Source organism: Pseudorasbora parva, chromosome 18 (genome assembly GCF_024679245.1).
Source record: "Pseudorasbora parva isolate DD20220531a chromosome 18, ASM2467924v1, whole genome shotgun sequence".
NCBI classification, from domain to species: domain Eukaryota; kingdom Metazoa; phylum Chordata; class Actinopteri; order Cypriniformes; family Gobionidae; genus Pseudorasbora; species Pseudorasbora parva.
The window spans coordinates 25,095,281-25,112,751 of record NC_090189.1 but is presented as its reverse complement, the minus strand read 5'-3'; the positions used below and the strand labels follow the sequence as shown (position 1 = coordinate 25,112,751).

At 35.4% G+C, this 17,471-nt stretch overlaps 1 protein-coding gene across 11 annotated transcripts in view; it reads left to right on the top strand.

Moving 5' to 3' along the window:
- The window catches only part of nrg2a (neuregulin 2a), a 121,034-nt gene that overhangs the window by 81,552 nt on the left and 22,011 nt on the right, over positions 1 to 17,471 (top strand). For all 11 annotated transcript variants that reach the window (XM_067424414.1, XM_067424413.1, XM_067424411.1 and 8 more), the window contains exon 4: positions 5,831 to 5,951. In XM_067424414.1, coding sequence (XP_067280515.1) covers positions 5,831 to 5,951 — 121 coding nt within the window. The remainder of the gene's footprint in view (positions 1 to 5,830; positions 5,952 to 17,471) is intronic.

The window sequence follows — 17,471 nt, the reverse complement described above, 5'->3', positions numbered from 1 at the left end:
CACCCTCAAGGGGATAAAAAGAGTCGACTGTAAAGAATACAAACATGCCCCTTCCTAAAGCTCCTGGAGAATGTGCAGATGTTTTAAAGTCTGATCTGAATGTTCGAGACTCTGGATGTGGTCTTCATGAGGCTCTGAGGTCAGCTCTCACAGGAACACTGACTTAATATATACAGTCTCCATCTTTCCATCCAGGGAGGCTGAGTCTTGTTGAGTGTGCTGTGTCATTAGTCCTCTAGTGGGGTAAACAGGCACTGAGACGTGCTAAAACTCTCAGCGGGCATGGAGGGGCGGAACAGGGGTGGCAGGGAACATTCGCCTCCCAGCAACCAGCTGGATCCCGGCCAGCCCGTATGCGTGTTGTTGAAAGGAGTTTTATTATAGTTGTATATTACTGTTGTTTCCTCTCTTCAACTTGAATGCCACACAGCTGAGTGAATTTCGAAATATAAACATTTAAAAATGTTGCAAGATGAGTTTTCTTGGAGCCTTGGTGTTCAGATGTGTGTTCCAATTCAAACAGAAAAACCAGTGACTTGTGCAGGCGGGACTATGTTTTTGACTGACCAATGGCAAATATGTTTGGGAAACCTGTTTGAAAACGGTCTATATTGTTACAATTCTCTTTCGTGATACTCGTTGTGCAGAAACTGCATATTTTTAAAGACAAAAAGAGAATAAATATATAAAATTATCATGGGAGGGTTTTGAATTTTGTTTAGTATAAGACATTAGCATTTGAGAATGGTTACCATGAAATAAAAACTGTAAATTAAAATGTAAATAAACTTGTTAGCTCCGTAAACATCTGACGTTCACTCAAACTATGCAAGTCAATCACAACCAAATGTTACTGATTCTCCACGCCACCTGCTGTATTTATTTCAACGAACTGGCACGATATGTACTGTTCTGAGCTAATATGTTCTGTCTAGGGTTCCAGAGCCACACAATGTGATTATTACCTATAAACAAACACACAGCCTGACTAGACATGCAGTTTCATGAACATGAAAGACAACAAGAAAGTTCAGAAACTCTCTGCCCCTCAAATCCAAACCACAACAGTGCTCTGATTTCACTTAAGTGATTTGATGTGGTAACATTAGTACCTCTAGATCATGTTTGATATCAGGATGGGCCCCGTTACGCATAAAGTGCATTTCCACATCTGCTAACGTTTCTCTTTTCTTTGGCCTGACTACTGCCGGGTATAACACGTGTGTGTGTGTGTGTGTGGGGGGGGGGGGTTGCCGTGGGCCGACGATGGACTGCGCATGGTTGTAAATCTGCTGGTTTATTTCTTTAATTTCTCTTTCAGAGAAAGGGGACGAGAACAAGATGGCACATTATATGCTGAGCTGAATTTCTGACCTATTTCATCTGAAGCTTTAGTCTACACTGAAGTCAATTTCCTTACATTTTTTTACTTCATCATTAAAATGTTCTAAATCATGTCTGATTTCTAGGGGGGAAACCCATTGTTTTATCCATAAAGTTTTATTCTTTAAGAAATCTTACACTGCCATTCAAAAGTTTGGGGTCAGTTACAATTCAATTCAATTAACAATTTTTTTCTGCAAGGCTGCATTACATTGATCAAAAGGGACAGTGAAGACTTACGTTGTTAGATTTTTTAAAAAAAAATCTAATATTAAAAAACCACAAAAACAGCACAACTGTCAATATTGATAATAATAAGAAATGCTTCTTAAGCTGCAAATCAACACATTAGAATAATTTCTGAGGGATCATTTGACACTGAAGACTGGAGTAATGATGCTGAAAATTCAACTTTGATCACAGGATTAAATAAAATAATAATAATAAAAAAAAACATTGAAATTATTATTGTAATATTATATTAAATTGTAATAATTTGACAATATTACTGTTTTACTGTATTTTCATCAAATAAATGCAGCCTTGGTGAGTATGAGACTTTTCAAAAACATAAACACTATGTTAGACCACTAACTTTTAAATGTAGTGTATATAGGCGAAGTTTCAGTTTTTAAATTAATATTGTCAAACTGTATTATTGTAAATGTAGCCTTATATATTATTAAAAATCATACAAAAAGCATCATATCTTATGCATTCACAATCTTAATTTAAACCTTAAAATGTTTTTTTTTTTAAGTTTTTTTTTTTTTAAGTTTAGGTTAGGTATAGATTTTTAAAATTTTAAACAAACATTATGAAATAAGGAATAAGAAATGTATAAGATTCTCCACTTCTTCTATAGGTCACTACTTAAAAAAAAAAAAATATATATATATATATATATATATATATATATATATATATATATATATATATATATATATATATATATATATATATATATATTTAATATATATAATTATATATATATATATATATATATATATAATTTTTTAATAATATTTAAAAAATATTAATTTTAATTAATATTAATATTAATTAATTCGAATTATTTCAAATTAGACAGTCAAATGTTTTAAAATGATCACACCAGTGTGATCAATATGTTCAGCGCATCATACAGATTATATTGACATGATTTCATTTATATAATCCACTTTTGACAGAAACTGACCACTGCAGACATGGGAACACCCCACAAGAGCTGCAGTTTTGGAGATGCTTTGACCAAGTCGTCTAACCATCACAAATAAGACCTTGTCAAACTCGCTCAAATCTTTATGCTTGCCCATTTTTCCTGCTTTTAACACCTTATCTCTGAGGACAAAATGGTCACTTGCTGCTTAATATAGCCCAACCACTAAAAGGTGCTGTGATGAAGAGATAATCCGTGTTATTCACTTTACATGTCATAATGTTATGCCTGATCGGTGTATTTCGGGAGAAGTGGATGAATTGATATGTTGTCAGTCCAACAGATTCTGTGAAATGAGGTGCAATCTAACATGACAGCACCCATCAGGCAATATAGATCTGCTAACATGATCATTTAAAAGGTTAATAATAATGTGGTATATTCTAAAATAACAGTTACCTTAAAAAAAAAAAAAAAAAAAAAAAAAACTTGCAATGGGGGGTCTGCTAGAATATTTTAAACTTATGTTTAAAAGGGTTAAACCGTAACCTGGGACATCTCAAATCATGCTGGAGAAAAAGGAAAGCCATGACTCATTCATATAATGTTAGGTCCCACCCTCATGCTAAGCCAATTGATTCACCATACTGTATGACATGTTCATGAGTCTGTGTTTATGTAATCTGTTAGAGGAATAAACGTTTGGTTGAAGGTTTGCAGCGGAGTGGCTCGAACATGAAACAAGACTTGAGTTCAGCGAATATGCCTGGTTGCTTTCAACCTTAGATTGATGTACCACATGCTGTCAGTAACCTCAGACCATAATTTCAACTTGTCCTTCAGTGTGTATAAATGAATAGGAAACACATTTACAATAAAATGTTCCTGTAATGGAAATAGTCAGTGGTGATTAGAATGCCGCACATGGAGTGTGTGGAAGAATCTCCCTATGGGTCCGTGACATAACTCATTTTCTGTCCGGATCGGTTTATTTAAAAATACCATTAAATTAGCAATTCTTGGATATTAGGTTTCATTTGTTAACATTAGTGAATGTATTAACTAATATGAATTAACATGTGCATTACATACTGTATTTGTTAATCTTTGTTAAAGTTAGCTAATAAAGCTGCTCATTGCTTGTTCATGGTAGTTCACAGTGCATCTTAAAGATTAATAAATACACTGTAAAAAATATTGTTGGTTTAACTTAAAAAAGTAAGTAACCTGGGTTGTCTTAAAATTTTGAGTTTATTGAAATAAAAAAAATTGTGTTGATACAATGAAGGAAATTAGTTTAATAAATAGAAACTTAAAATATTATTGTATCTGAACCACATAAAACATTTGATAAATCATGAAAATTACATAATTTGGCATTGCCATGTTTCACTGCGTCCTCATAAATAAAACACACATTTACCCAATATCCTTACAAAATCTTTTAATAATATTTGAATAAAGTTTGTTGATTCTCAAAAATGTACATTGTATTAACCTCAAATTTTTAATTTCAATGAACTCAAAATTTTAAGGCAACTAGGTAACTTATTTTTTAAATAATTTTTTTACAGTTCAGAAGTGATCATTATTAGTTCATGTTAAAACTAATGTTAACTAATGAAACCTTATTGTAGAGCTTTACTGATATCCGTAATGAATTTATATGAAATAAAATTCACTTTACTATATTATTTTTGGTTTATTATTTATAAAAAGGTACCTTTTAACCTTTATATTAATGTTTCTTGCAACAACAAATTATTATAACATATTTGAGCATAAATTGACCCTTTCTATTATGTTTGAAAATTTTTCAAATTACATACATTGGTTTGAAACCTCTTTTGTAACATTCATGCAGATTTTACAATGCAATTTTATATATTATTTTTGGGACCTTTACATGGGCGTCAATGCAGAGAGATGCTTTTTAGCTCCCAGATGCTGTAGTAACGTCATCTACCAACAGAGGCTAACTGAGTCACGCTAACCAGCAAAACTAACAACATTAGTTTGGATATCACAATATTTCTTTAATTACATAAATATCGGTGGGCTTGATGTGGTGAAGCGATGCCATGAAAACTGCTGGAAGAGAGAGATTTGTCTTTTGTCGTTGTGATTAGCGAGATTAAACAAGCATGTTCCTTCAAAACATTTGCTTTGAACGCCGTTTCAGCTTGACAAAGATGCTCCATTGTGCTGTGCTAAACAAAAGCCATTGCGTGTTTGAAAAAGCATCAATTGGGTGGTGATGACACGAGTGTTTGTAGATACGTTCAGTTTAACAGTGGTGAGAAACGGCATAGGTATGTGCATAACGCGGCTGCGGGAAGCAGTTTGCCCTGTCACTCTTCACGTTTCTGCTTTTGGTTACAAATTCAATAAACATGTTCTTGCATCTCAATGTACACCCACTGAACTGGTACCAAAACTGCTGTCAAACTGGCTGCCTAATGTGATTTAGCCACATACAATTTTCTCCAGGCCTCTCGTTTTTTTTCGTACCCCATGAGGTGCAGTATTCCCAAAACATGTTGAACGTTGCTCCGATAATATTGCGGGATTACGGATCCATTCCAGACCTGTGAATCAGCCGGAGCAGGTGGCGTAGGCCGGGGGGAGATCCAGCACTTACTGAAATACTTATCTTTCCCTAGCGGACGTCTCGAACCTTAGCAGAACAGCAAAGATGTACAGAGAGATTAGCGATGCAAACCAAAGAGTCATTGTTTCTGGTGTTGTTGTAGAGAATGAGACATGAACTGAAATGTGATAAATGATCAGTTACTTGTAATGAATGTTATCTGAGAATATGGCATATGTGTGTGTTTTTGGTTCTTGCACAACCACACTGTTGTTCTCTTTATTGTTTACTTGGCACTCAATGAAAGCTCTGTCTCTTTTTAAAAATTTTTTTTTATTGATGCTTCGTAAACCATGGGCACTTGTGGCCCTGTGTACATAAAAGAGAAACAAACACTGTTCTTCAGGTATTTTCTATATTTATTTAATTGAATTGTTATTTTATTTTATTCGTAATAAATGTTTTTTTGTAAATTATTTAAATGGTCATTTAGATTTTTATTTTTATGATGAATATTTTATGTTGGCTTTTCGATTATAAGATTGAAAGTCAATGGTTAAACAACTGAAATCTATGTGTTTTTGGTGGTGTGTTGTTCTCTTTATTGTTTACTAGGCACTCACTGAAAGCTCTGTCTTTTTTGGGGGTTGGCATGCCTTATTGATGTCTTAAGATGTTTGTGTCTTTGTTTCCTGCAGTAACCACAACGTTATCTCCGGGTTCGGGCCACGCCAGAAAATGCAACGACACAGAGAAGGCATACTGCGTGAATGGCGGTGACTGTTACTACATACATGGTATAAATCAGTTTTCCTGCAAGTGAGTTTCTTTCCTGTTTCTTTTCTCTCATGTCAGTCTGTTTATAATCCCCGTGGATTCAAATCGAATCAAAGAGCTTCCATTTGCTCTTAATGTATATGGGTGCTTCTTAAACTTTAACATTTCTTAAACACTTCTTAAACTTTAAAAAACACTTTAGGACCTGTAAACATAAAAGCAAAACACTGTTCTTCAGGGAATTTAATTTAATTTTATTATGTTATAATTTATGTATTTCATACATTTTTATTTATTCATTTTTTGGAGGAGGTGGGGGAGGGTGGTGACTATATCTATAGCTAATTTCAGAATTAGCATTTATAAATTAGCAAATCATTTTAATTTTTGTTACACTTCTTGGATGCAATATACAATGATAATTCTGTACTTCTGACTTCAAGGACATAATTGAACAAAATACTACTTGAAAATGATACATAATAAAAAATATTCCATTCATAATTAATAATGTTGGTTGTGGTGATGACACCACAACAGAGAAACGCATTTAAAAAATAGATGTAAATTCATTTTGTAAATAAAGTTTTTATTTTTTATTTAAATAATTTTACTGTTAATTTATATTTTGTTTTTTGTTTTTTTTATATTTTTATGATGGATATTTTACATTGGCTTTTTGTTTATAAGATTGAAAGTCAATGGATAAACAATTGATATATATACCAGTCAGGCATAACATTATATCCTAATATTGTTGGCCCCCCGTTTGCTGCCAAAACAGCCCTGACCCGTCGAGTCATAAACTCCACTAGACCCCTAAAGGTGTGCTTGGTATCTGGCACCAAGATGTAAGCAGCAGACCCTATAAGTTGCGAGGTGGGGTCTCCATGGATCGGACTTGTATGTTCAGCACATCCCACAGATGTTCGATTGGATTAAGTTCTGGGGAATTTGGAGGCAAAGTCAAAACCTTAAACTCTTTGTTGTGCTCCTCAACCTGAAAAGAGCTGAAAGAGGCCACAGCCTCTGAATAGTTTCCATGAAAGGGTGTAAATGGTCTACAACAATACTTAGCTAGATGGTACATGTCAAAGTGACATCCACATGTATGGCAGGACCCACGGTTTCCTAGCAGAACATTACCCAAAGCACACTGCCTCCACCAGTTTACCTTCTTCCCATAGTGCATCCGGGAACCGGTAAACCCCTCAAGAGCTGCAGTTTTGGAAATGCTCTGACCCAGTCATCTAGCCATCACAATTTGTTCCTTGTCAAACTCGCTCAAATACTTATGGAATTCATCCAAATACTTCTAACACCAAAATGTTCACAAGTTGCCTAATATATCCCACCCACTAATAGGATCCGTGATGAAGAGATAATCAGTGTTTTTCACTTCACCTGTCAGAGGTTATAATGTTATGCCTGATATATATATATATATATATATATATATATATATATATATATATATATATATATATATATATATATATATATATATATATATATATATATATATAAATTTGTTCATTTGAAAAAAAAAAATTTGTTTAATTTGAATAAAAATCTCAGCCCACTGGGAATAGTATAGTTGAAGAAACACCCATATTCAATAATGTTATTGTATAATTTAATTTGCCTTCTTTCTGTTCATCATAATGTTTCTTCATAAGTGAGAGATTAAGAACTGCACGCTAAGTGAAGTAAGAATCCCTAGTTCTTGAAATTCCTTGTCTCTTTCCAGCAATGTCCAAATGGTATCCATCAAGTCATCCATCCGTTTCTTCTTAAACTCTCTCATTCCCATCTATCGCATCTGTCTTTGGTCGTGTCCCTCTTGTGTCGGGGTACCGCGGGTTGACTCACTGGTGCAGATGTTGATGAGTGCGATATGACTGTGATGTGATTGGGGAATAAATAAAAAAAATGTCCTCTCGCTCCGCTCCGGTGGCCCGCGTTTAGCGTGCTGGAACGATGTGGATCAAACCATTGTGAAATGCCATGTCATGCTGGTTTAGTGCTGAAACAAATATTTACGAGAGCCAGAGGCCTCCCACAAGGTAAATAAGTCAGTTTGCTTACATTGCAATCAAAGGGGAAAAGGACACCGATTTATACAGATGCTTTTAAATCGGGGATGCTCAAGACTTCTTGTTATGGGCCAAGAAAATATTTTCGCCCGCATTATCAAAACAAGACCAGGGCGAATAAGTAGCTGTAAAGGGCAATATAACAAACAAGGATGCAGGAGCACATGGAAATGAGTTTGTGTTTGTGTGTTATGTTGAGCTAGTTATGTGACCGTGTCTTATAGCAGTGAACCATAAGGTGCTGTTTCTCTTCTACTTCTCCTTCTTCTTCTTCTTTTAAAATCAGTTTCAGACCGCATGTTGCGCCATGTTATGAGTGCACCTGCTGTTTTTTTTTTCCAGCCCAGATGCACGCCATGCGTGCTTGCGCGTGTGCGTCCCTGGAATACTGCTTGGCAAGCAAACGCTCAGGACATGGCTGCAACAGCCATTCAATAAGTTGTGTACAAATTGGAAGGAGCAATAACTCAATTGTTGCAGCTAATTCACTCATGGGTGAGGCACGGGTCCAGAAAAGTCGGATAATGCAGTCAAGGCCCACTGGGAATTGTTGCCCCAAAGCTATCTCATTCAATATAGGCCAGGCTTCCATAGGAATTACTCACTGGCTGAACAAGTCTAGCCATACGAGCTACTTCATATTTATGGCTGCCTCTTTTTCTTTGAAATACAAAGTTACACACACACACATATGGAAGGAAGGAAGAAGTAAAAAAACAACCCAGGCCAAAATTATTTTCTTGCAGGGATGATGGGGGAGGGGGATGGGGGTGGGGGGTATTTTACTGCCAGTCAAGTTACAGCAGCTCCACATCGACACCCCTGTCATGTTTACATAAGACTGGGACAGATGAAAAAACTGAGGAGGAGAGAGAAACGCCAGAGGAGATTCATGGCCCGCCGCTGAGGGGGCCCCAGACTGCGGTGCCAGTAGTATTCGGCTCTGCTTTTTCACGGCCCCTGACACCTTCTTGTGCTGGGCATCAAGGACAAGTTCTGATCTGAAAACTGTAGGTTGCGGAGTTTGTTTTTAGTGGCCATCTCTAACTGTATGGTACAAGGGGGCTAAAGGCACACCTTTAGAAAAAAATGTGCTTTTCACTATACTCCCATAGTATATGAGTGATGAGTGCAGAAAAATATGCATATGTTTGCATTGAACATTTATGGAGCAAAACATTTTGTATAAAAAATAAATCATGGTTTTATTTTGTTTATGTATGAGGTGGGGCAAAACACATTACCTAAAAATAATATCTAAGCTAATATTTGTTCAAAACAATCACTTTAGCTAATTTTGTTATGTTTTCTGTTTATTTTGATTAATAAAAGAATACATTTTTGTTCAGTAAATACAGTCTTGTTCAAAATAATAGCAGTACAATGTGACTAACCAGAATAATCAAGGTTTTTAGTATATTTTTTATTGCTACGTGGCAAACAAGTTACCAGTAGGTTCAGTAGATTGTCAGAAAACAAACAAGACCCAGCATTCATGATATGCACGCTCTTAAGGCTGTGCAATTGGGCAATTAGTTGAATTAGTTGAAAGGGGTGTGTTCAAAAAATAGCAGTGTCTACCTTTGACTGTACAAACTCAAAACTATTTTGTACAAACATTTTTTTTTTCTGGGATTTAGCAATCCTGTGAATCACTAAACTAATATTTAGTTGTATGACCACAGTTTTTTAAAACTGCTTGACATCTGTGTGGCATGGAGTCAACCAACTTGTGGCACCTCTCAGCTGTTATTCCACTCCATGATTCTTTAACAACATTCCACAATTCATTCACATTTCTTGGTTTTGCTTCAGAAACAGCATTTTTGATATCACCCCACAAGTTCTCAATTGGATTAAGGTCTGGAGATTGGGCTGGCCACTCCATAACATTAATTTTGTTGGTTTGGAACCAAGACTTTGCCCGTTTACTAGTGTGTTTTGAGTCATTGTCTTGTTGAAACAACCATTTCAAGGGCATGTCCTCTTCAGCATAGGGCAACATGACCTCTTCAAGTATTTTAACATATGCAAACTGATCCATGATCCCTGGTATGCGATAAATAGGCCCAACACCATAGTAGGAGAAACATGCCCATATCATGATGCTTGCACCTCCATGCTTCACTGTCTTCACTGTGTACTGTGGCTTGAATTCAGAGTTTGGGGGTCGTCTCACAAACTGCCTGTGGCCCTTGGACCCAAAAAGAACAATTTTACTCTCATCAGTCCACAAAATGTTCCTCCATTTCTCTTTAGGCCAGTTGATGTGTTCTTTGGCAAATTGTAACCTCTTCTGCACATGCCTTTTTTTTAACAGAGGGACTTTGTGGGGGTTTCTTGAAAATAGATTAGCTTCACACAGACGTCTTCTAACTGTCACAGTACTTACAGGTAACTCCAGACTGTCTTTGATCATCCTGGAGGTGATCATTGGCTGAGCCTTTGCCATTCTGGTTATTCTTCTATCCATTTTGATGGTTGTCTTCCATTTTCTTCCACGTCTCTCTGGTTTTGCTCTCCATTTTAAGGCATTGGAAATCATTTTAGCTGAACAGCCTATCATTTTTTGCACCTCTTTATAGGTTTTCCCCTCTCTAATCAACTTTTTAATCAAAGTACGCTGTTCTTCTGAACAATGTCTTGAACGACCCATTTTCCTCAGCTTTCAAATGCATGTTCAACAAGTGTTGGCTTCATCCTTAAATAGGGGCCACCTGATTCACACCTGTTTCTTCACAAAATTGATGACCTCAGTGATTGAATGCCACGCTGCTATTTTTTTGAACACACCCCTTTCAACTAATTCAACTAATTGCCCAATTGCACAGCCTTAAGAGCGTGCATATCATGAATGCTGGGTCTTGTTTGTTTTCTGAGAATCTACTGAACCTACTGGTAACTTGTTTGCCACGTAGCAATAAAAAAATATACGAAAAACCTTGATTATTCTGGTTAGTCACATTGTACTGCTATTATTTTGAACAATACTGTATACTGCCATTAAAATACACTTTAAAAAATTTACCTTCTGAAATGTTTATGTCCATTCGACTTGGATGTTTAAGTTATTTCATCTTAGATTATGTTAAACTGACTTTTAAAAATGAGTTGCATAACTTATACATTTTTTTAACATTTCTTAACTTATTTTGAAAAAAAAAATCAATGTAAAAGCACGTTGTCATAACTTATTGAACATATAATTTTGTACAGTGTATGTTAATATAAAAATTGTATACAACAGAAATATAACAGTTATACAACAACAGAAACAAAATTAAATATTTAACTTAATATATGATATTTTAACCGTCATCTTAATAAAATGGAAAAATGCTTTTTACCCCAAATACCATACTTTTACATATTCTTCCATTGTTTTTTCAATATTACATTGAACATAATTGAAAATCATTAATAAGACCTTTGTCTCAAAATATATTAAATCATTTTAGCGATTCTAATTTGCTACTTAATTCTACAACATAAAAAAACATAAAATATTAGATCAAGTGAGCGCAGAATCAACTTTTAATCAACATTATAAAGTAAAATCTGGCAGACCACACTGTAAAAAATAAAAACGGAAAATGTACTCTGCCATTAGCTACATTATCCAGTAATTTTACGGAAATTTCTGTTGATCCTTAAAACACAAACTAATGTAATGTGTAATTAAAAATACAGGTAAAACACCTGTAAAAAATGTATATGGACAATTCCTTCATATTTATACAGTTCATTGTGCCCTATTTTTAACAGACCTTTTTTTACAGTGCACTTTCATGTACCACATTCCGTATTGAACTGGGAGAGGCGTTGCACTTTCTTTGTAAGTTGAATACGGAAGGCGCTCTGCCAGAAGCTAGATATTAGACTTTGTAAAGTTTTAAATATGGATATTTTTCTTGCACAAACCCATTGATTCACTTCAGAGGGTTTGACCTCCTGAGGTTGACGATCAACAAGTTAAGTGCCTCCTTTCACTGACCATTTGTTGAAAAAGACGCAAACTTCATTTTTTAAGAGCTTCAGGCACTTTTGTGTACTCTGTTCGTGGAAAGCGTCATTAAACTTTCCAAATATTAGTGTATGAAAACAGCTGCTTCGAAAGTGTTTTTTTTCTTCTTCTTTTTTTTTTATAACCGCAGTACTTTTCTTCAGACCAGATGCTGCATCCTTGATTATGTAACACAATGAAGATCAAGAGATCAGGCTTTTTTCTCCATGAGAATGTCGTTTAGGTTTGACGTGTGCTGGATAAATTCTTCATTATTTGATTAGTCCTGACAAATTTGCCGTCAGGATAGAAATGATGCAAAGCCTTCTGGGTCAGACTGCACTCTTTCTGGCAGTGCTGGTCCTCTCATTTTACAGTTACAGTGACCTGATCAAGGGCAACAGGACGCAAAAGAAAGACCCTTTTTGCTCTTCTTGTCCCTCCCCCCCCCCCCTCTCTCTCTCTCTCTCTCTCTCTCTCTCTCTCTCTCTTTAGTACTTAGAGCTTTAGTACAAAGACCTTCACATGACGTATACCCAGTCAAATGTCTGCTTTACAGCAATTCAATAATTATTTGACTGAATAGTTAGATAAAGAAAATTGATTAGCTGAATGACAAAGCATAAAGGTTCAGTAAATATAGTCGTATGCATTTTAGCTTCTGATGATCTAAATAATATTCATGTGTAATTTGCTGTGCTGGTTAGAGATTGATGTGTGTTTAAAACAGGATTAGATGATGTTATTACTAGCAGACCGAGGGAGCTATTTTTAGCAGTGCTTTCTATTACAGTATATTGCACTGTAAATGTGAATATTGCACTGTAAGATGGAACTTGAGGAGCAAAATTGTTTAAGACTTTGTCTTTTAAATCTCCATATCTACACTGCCTGTCAAAAATGTAGAAATATTACAAATATTTTTGAAAGAGGTCGCTTATGCTCACCAAGGCAATACAGAAAAAACAGTAATATTGTAAAATGTGATTTCAAATGAAAAGAGCTGCTTTCTATTTGAATATTTTTTTAAATGTAATTTATTCCTGCGATGGCAAAGCAGAATTTTCAGCATCGTTACTCTAGTCTTCAGTGTCATGTGATTCTTTAGAAATCATATAATATGCTGATTTGCTGCTCAAGAAACATTTATTCTTATTACTATCAATTTTGTCTTGTTTTGAATTAATTTTTTTCAAACCATTAGCATTTTATTTTTGCACACAAACCTCAACCCCTTACATTTTGTGTTTAAAACAAGAACTGTGTGCATGATGGTTAATTCAAAAAGACCTTATTATCTTACAGTTTTGCAGTAAATTCATCTTTCATCAGTTCCTCATAATGGAGGGTCGGTCTTTTGAATATAAATGATGTAATAACTGGTCATGGCTCTTTGCCATGTTGAAACTTCCCAGTGTGGTAATGGTTGAGCTTCAGTACGTGTGCTGCGTATGCGATATATATACAGTTTGGCCACCTGGAACTGGATTCTTGGAACTGGTATCTGTGTTCCTGACATCTAGGCTTGTTTGGAATATCGTGGTGTTTATCTTCTTCAGGTTTACTTTACAGCCCAGTTATGGCAAAAAAATCTGCTCTTTCTATTTCTCTCTCACCGACTTTGTAGATTTTCATTAAACAGAGTCTATTTTGGACTCCGCTGCCAGTGAGAGAGGGAATGATAAATGCTCATCCGAAACTGAGAAGGGGGCATGTGGGGTGGATGTGTGTGGTTAAGCAGGTTAAAGACAGAATATGAATGAAAGATCAAGAAATAAAGTGTCAGGAAGAATAGAGCAGGTGCCTCTGATTGTACCACCACCAGTCGTTATGGATACACCTACACATTGTTTATTATCTTTATTTTATTGTTAGTTTCATGTCACTATTTTACACATTTTAGAATAATAATTACGGAAGCTTGTTTGCGCTGCTGAATTAAACATTAAAAAGGTAATTGCGACTTTTTATTTTACAAATCCGGCTCTTTTTTTCTCGCAATTGCGAGTTGACATTTCGCAATTCTGACTTTATTTCTCACAATTCCGAGTTTATGTCATGAAATTCTGAGAAAAAAAGTCAATTGCAAGATATAAATAGTCATAATTATCTTTTCATGTATCATAATTGACCTTTTTTTATATCTCTCAATTCAGATTTTTTTTTTCTTACAATTGCGATTTTCCATTTCGTACATTTTGAGATATAAACCTTGCAATTCAAACTTTTTTTCTTGCGATTGCGAGTTTATATCTCACGAAAGCGAGTTCATAAAAAAGTCCAAAGTGTGAGAGAAAAATTCACAATTATTTTTTTACTATTTATTCTGTGGCGGAAAATGAGATTCCATCAAAAAATGTATATTATTAAAAGTAAGTATTAAGTGATCATCAATGCATCCTGCAATGGTTTTCAAATTTTGAATATATAATATTATTAAAATATAATGATGAGTATAAATAATAATAATCATTAAGGCAAGAAGGTTTAGCTGCTTTTCTTTCATGAATGAAACTCAAACTAACTTAGTTCAGCTTTTTATTGTCAAGCATTTGGTTTTGTAAAGAAATATTATTTAATATAATATATATTTCATTATATTATATTTCAAGTTTTTTGGAGTCTGTACGCTTTAGGCAAGCAATGAACGTAGACAGACATAATAGGATCTGTTCTTCATTTGGAGAAAGGAATGAATGAATTTAAGGAGTTAAAATCCCGGAGGTACTCTCCTGACTGACTGAGCACACACGTCGGCCCGTCCCTCTGGCACTCTTCAGCATGATAACATTGTTTCCATGACCTTTGACCCCCACCGCAGTGTACATGTTACTTAAAGCATGTCTGCGCTCCGGTGCAGGCGTGCATACCCCAGCTTCTCTCCCTCCCGTGTTCCCCTGAAGACTACAACAGCTTGCGATCTCTCACCATCTCTCTGTTATTCCCAGGGTCTCCGTATAGTTAAAACTGCAGTGTTTTACCGCGTGCCAGGCGGTGACATGGTTCTGTAGCAGCACAGTGAAGAGGTTACGGCCTGAACCTTGGCTCATTTTACACTCTATAAACTCACCAGCAGCTTCGTGTGTGTGCTGCATGTATTGTGTCACGCGTAATGCCTCACATCCTACTTCAAAAGGGAGGTATGCGTGCCCGCTAAGTGCTGCTTCAAGCATAAATCTCTCTAAATGTAGTTCGATTTAAGCTTAAAGCAAGTCAAGCTATTTGCCAGCAGGGGACAAATTCATATTCAACTTTTTTTTTTTAGGATGTTGAGATATTTTACGGGAAAACAAATAGTTTTGAAACACAATTCACTCCAGCTTGGGATGTGCAGGGAGACTCAGTAGATGAGCTGGTGACAGAAGATAACACCATTTCTGTTTGTCCTGAAAATTGAAGGCGGCCATTCATCAGTGATCACTGACTAGAGCAGTTACTGAGTTAGAGGAATTAACACTGTGAAAACATTACCCCCATATCGAGCATTGCGCACTAATGAGGCGTAATCTGTTTACTGGAATGACATGAATAAGCATAATTGCCCAATCAAATCCATGAATGAGAGCCATGTCATAATCAGACGACCATATTAGAGATGTGCTGCTTATAGGCTCGGTGACGGCTTCAGCTGTCGGTGTGTGCAGAAAATACAGATTCATATATTCTGGATTGCTTTCAATCAGTTTAAATTCTTGTTTTCCAGACAACAAGATCAATTTACTCGTGAAGCAAAATATAGTTTTTCGTTGTTTTTCATAGTTTCAATGGACTCTGAAACCCTTGCTTTCAGAGAATATATCTTAGCAAACTGTTTCCAATGGAAGCCCGTATCCGCCGCTAAATAAAACAATTTAAAAAGTAATTGCGACTTTTTATCTCTGAATTCTGACTTTTTTTTCTTACAACTGCGAGTTATAAAGTCACAATTCTGGCTTTTTTTTCTGTCAGAATTGACTTTATATCACGCAATTGCGAGTTTCTATCTCAGAATTGTGACTTTATATCACAGAATTCTCACTTTATAACTCGCAATTGTTAGAAAGAAAGCCTGAATTGTGACTTTATATCACACAATTGCAAGTTTATATCTCAGAATTCTGATTTATAACTTGCAACTGTGAGGAAAAAGTCAAAATTGTGAGATAAAAAATCGCAATTACTCTTTTTATTTTTTTTATTTAGTGGCGGAAACAGGGTTCCATAGTGGTAAGAAAAATAAACTAAAGATACACACTACTGTTCAAAAGTTTGGGGTCAGTTTTTTTAAATAATTTTATTCAGCAAGGATGCATTAAATTGATTAAAAGAGAAACTCAGACAGCAACATAGTGTCAGCCCACAAAAATATTCAATTTCAACTAAATGTTGTTCTTTTGAACTTTCTATTCAAAAGAAAAATGCATCACAGTTTCCAATGAAATATTAAATGGCTATTTTTAACATTGAAAATATTACAAAAATATTTTTTTGAGCATCAAATCAGCATATTAGAATGATTTCTGAAGGATCACGTGACACTGAAGGCTGGAATAATGATGCTGAAAATTCTGCTTTGATCACAGGAATAAATGAAATAAAATGTAATCAAATATAATATTTTATTAATTGTAATATTTTACTGTAATACTGTATTTTTGATCAAATAAATGGTGAGAATAAGACCCTGTTTACACCTGTTAATAAGATACGTTTTGTTCGATCAGATCATAGGTAGTCGAGGGAAACATTTCCATTTACATCTGGTGTTTTAATCCGTCTCTTTTGTCCACTTTCAACCATTTCTGTCCTGATTTCTTCGAGGGGAGGCTCTATGGGCTTTAGATCTAATGGATGAAATTAGCTCATGCAATTTACTTAACGTGAAACACGACTTAAATACAAGAAGAGCGTCAGCTTTCATTTCTGCTCCGACAGCCGCGAGACCACGCAGAACACGGCGAGTGTGTGTTAGGAATGTGAGAGAACATTGGGCTTGGTAAGTTTTTCGCCTTCAAACCAAACTAGGGCCTTCAGCTGACAAAGTTTAAATCCCATCTGGCTAGCGTGCTTCCCATAATGTTCACCCATTTGGTTAGTAGACAGAGTAGACAGTCTTTTATGTTCGAATAGATGAGCGTCTACAACACGAAAGCAATCCGGTCGAATGAGCTTTCAGCTACCTATGGAAGTGGTCGAAAGTAGACAAGCTCAAAGGGTTTTAGACCCCGTTTACACCTGTATTTAGCGCCGTCCACCAGAAGGGACTCCAAAAGCTTTGAAAAACATCAAACTATGGAAGTGTAAAATCAAGATGTATTCTCTGAAAGAAAAGAAAAAACTTTCACAAATAAATCAGAAATCTTAAACAAATGATGGCTTGGGAATCATCTGACTATCAGATTGCCCTTCAAATGAGCGTGTGGATGTGTTTCTGGCATCACTTTGCATAATATGATCTGTGTATGATGTCTCTGTGTGTGTTTG